The sequence below is a fragment of the Prunus mume genome, linkage group LG8 (genome assembly GCF_029339155.1).
Source record: "Prunus mume cultivar Tortuosa linkage group LG8, ASM2933915v1, whole genome shotgun sequence".
Lineage (NCBI taxonomy): Eukaryota > Viridiplantae > Streptophyta > Magnoliopsida > Rosales > Rosaceae > Prunus > Prunus mume.
Window position 1 is genome coordinate 17,473,305 of NC_142705.1, and position 3,461 is coordinate 17,476,765.

General features: G+C 37.8%; 1 protein-coding gene across 1 annotated transcript; it reads left to right on the forward strand.

Moving 5' to 3' along the window:
- Positions 1 to 627: 627 nt before the first annotated feature.
- On the forward strand, positions 628 to 2,423 carry LOC148914894 (protein FAR1-RELATED SEQUENCE 5-like). Its single transcript, XM_089043328.1, has 3 exons — positions 628 to 1,384; positions 1,622 to 2,054; positions 2,330 to 2,423. The coding sequence occupies exons 1-3, from the start codon at positions 628 to 630 to the stop codon at positions 2,421 to 2,423; spliced, it is 1,284 nt and encodes a 427-aa protein (XP_088899454.1).
- The last annotated feature ends 1,038 nt before the right edge of the window (positions 2,424 to 3,461 follow it).

The window sequence follows — 3,461 nt, forward strand, 5'->3', positions numbered from 1 at the left end:
GTGGAATGCATTGATAAGTTGTGATGCAGTAATGATTGATTAATGAATTAACATTTGCTATGCAGTAATATAGAAGTAGATCAATAATATACGTGGATAAAATGTCTGGGGGCTCAGAGAGTGATGACTCTGTAACAGCTAATGGGAGGGTTTACATTCCTGAAGTAAGAAATGAGGAAACACCAGCAGTTGGGATGAAGTTCGACTCGCTTGACCTCATTTATAATTTCTATAATAGATATGCATTCTTGGCTGGCTTTGGTATTCGACTTCATTCCAGCTTTTGGGGGAAAAATAAGAAAGAGATTCTGAGAAAAGAATTTGTATGTTGCAAACAAAGGTGCATACCGGAATGATGAAACTCGGGAGAGAAAAAGACAGTGGAGAATAAGTAGATGCAATTGCAAAGCTAAGATTGTGGTTGTGAAGACACATGGGAGCAAGAAGTATACCATCTCTCTTTTTGCAGAGGGACACAATCATAAGATGACACCCTCAGGAAGAATGCATTTACTGAGATCACACCGTCGTATTTCAGATTCTACAAAAGTACTCACAAAACAGTTGGGTTCGGTTAATATTCCCATTAATCAGAAGGTAAGTATTTTCGAGGTGCAATCCGGAGGAATGGATAAAATCGGTTTTATCAAAAAGGATATCTACAATCTTGAATGTAGTGTGAATGGGAAGCTGAGGAACCATGATGTTGAACTAGTGACCGAGTATTTTATGGCTGAACAGAAAAAAAATGAGGCTTTTTATTTCAAGATTGAGGGAGATGGCGATAACAGGTTTAGTCGATGTTTTTGGGCAGATGCAACTTCTAGACGGGCGTACGAGTTTTATGGAGATGTTGTTGTATTCGATACCACATTCAACACGAATAGATACGACTTGACATTTGCACCAATGTTGGGAGTTAATAACCATGGTCAAACAATTGTCCTAGCATGTGCATTTTTGAGCAAGGAAACGACTGAGTCGTTTATTTGGATGTTTGAGGAGTTTAAGAAAGCCATGCCAGGTGACGAACCTAAAATGATCATCACAGATCAAGATGCGGCAATGAGCAGAGCGATTTCAATAGCCTTCCCGACTACATTTCATCGACTTTGCATATGGCACATCACATCAAAGTTCTCTGTTAAGTTACCACATTCTGCTTATAAAGAGTATTGGGGTGAATTCCAGAAAGCCATATGGGATACTGACAATACGGATGAGTTTGATGCAAAATGGAATATTGTGGTTACAAAGGCTGGTTTGACTGACCATCCATGGCTAAGTTCAATGTTTGATTTAAGGGAATCTTGGGTTCCAGCCTACGCACGACACTTTTTTGCCGCTGGAATGTCAAGCAGCCAAAGAGCGGAATGTTCTCATGGTTTCTTCAAGCAATACATATCAAGGAGAAATTCGTTGATGGATTTCATAATAAGATTTGAGAGGGCACTTTCTCATCAACGTCAAAAAGAGTTAGTTGCTGATCACGTAGATGCATTTGAAGTGGCTCAATGTATTCTACCGATGCCAATGAACAAACAAATGGCTACCTTGTACACAAGGACAATGTTTCAAAAGTTTGAGCAAGAACTAATACAAAGTACAGCATGTTTCCTAGAGCTGAAAACAGAGGATGCTTCTAAAGTTGTCTTTAATGTGAGCGAAAGGAAAAATTGGGAAACAAGAGTGGCAGAAGTCGTATATGTCAAAGATTCTGACCACGCATCGTGTAGCTGCAAAAGATTTGAATTTGTTGGAATTATTTGCAAGCACATCCTAGCATTGTTCAGAAGGGACCAGATTGAATATATGCCCGATAAATACATTTTGAAGAGGTGGAAGAAAACTGCGAAATTTGGATTGGTGTCAGATGCAAATGGCAACGAAATTAAAGACTCTGCAGATCCTGGTCTTTTAATAAAGCGGAGTACAATGTCCCGACTTGCTTCAGATGTGGTTGAGGATGCATTAATGTGTGAAGAAGGATGTGAGCTACTGTCAGAGACTCTAAAAAGTTTGGGTGAAGTTGAAGTTGTTGAAGGATGGACCAAGTATTAACGAAGTTGGAGGGTCCAACTCTCAAACACAATATATGAAAGACCCTAAGAGAGTAAGGTGCAATGGAGGGTCGAAACGAGTAACAGGAGCAAAGGAAAAGGCAATGAAGCGAGGGATTAGACACTGTCGGGAGTGTGGACACATTGGTCATGATAGAAGACAATGCCCAAGAAATTTGAACACACCGTAAGATGTTAACACTATTTATAATAAGACCTAAAATTTGAATAGGTAAAGTTCTTATATGCTTCTTTTGATGTTTATGCAGGAGATCACCGTCGAACAATGACGAATCAACTCCAATAGATCTTAGTGACCCATTATTCGACGAATTTTACAGGATGCACGGACCAACTCAATGATTTAGGTTTCTATTATACGAAGCCCGGTTATTATGAAGACTAATGATCAGGTGAAGTTTTCTAGATGCAGTTTTATTATTATTATTTTTTTGTTCATGTCCACCGATGAGCTCTTACTATGTCCATTGATAATTGAAATGAAAATTTGCTTGGTTTCATTCTTGCATGAAATTTGGACACATGTTAATTTTACGTCTTCTCCCTATTTAGAAATTTTCATAGACATTAGATAAAGCATCAAATTTTGATTTATGTGAAGAAGCAATGACTTTTACCTTGTAAAATGGGTAGTTTATGGTGAATTATGTTTTAACAGAGATTCATTGATTATATGACATGAGCTAATGCAGCATTTCCAGCAGCCATTGTTGTTTCCATTACGATAATGATTTCAGAAGACGCATCATTTGTAGCAGCACCCACTTTTTGCGAATGTTATGTGCTAGTGTTTTACTTGATTAAGATCTGAACTGGTTATTAGGTGCACGATTTTGCAAACATTCGAATGGCGAAGGATACTTGAAGCACTTTGTTGGAACAGAAAGATTAGAAAGCAACGTGTAAAAAGTACATTGCAGCTAATCACATTTCGAATGGTTGGGTAATATTAAAGGGTATACTAACATTTGAACTACTCATAATTCCACACACAAAAGAAAATTTGATTGCAAAGCATTTTATGTGCTCCCTCTTAGCAATACCACAATCTCCCCAATCAACTGAACAACGGTAGCCACAATCACTAGGTCGTATTGGTCAGCTTCTTCTTAGCAGGTCTCACGTGCTTATGGTCACTCATGTCCTCAGTGATATAGACAAAATAAATATTTAGCAATATTTGGAATTTTATTATATATACATAAACCATAAACCATTCACTACACAATGTATAGCACATGGTATTTTACTTATGACTCACGTGTCATGATAATGGGGCTTTACTGATTCCCAACGTGCTGTGATATTGACTGCTTATTGAATAATATTTCCATATTTGCAAAATATAATGTTAGATAGAAGGAACACATGATGACTTGC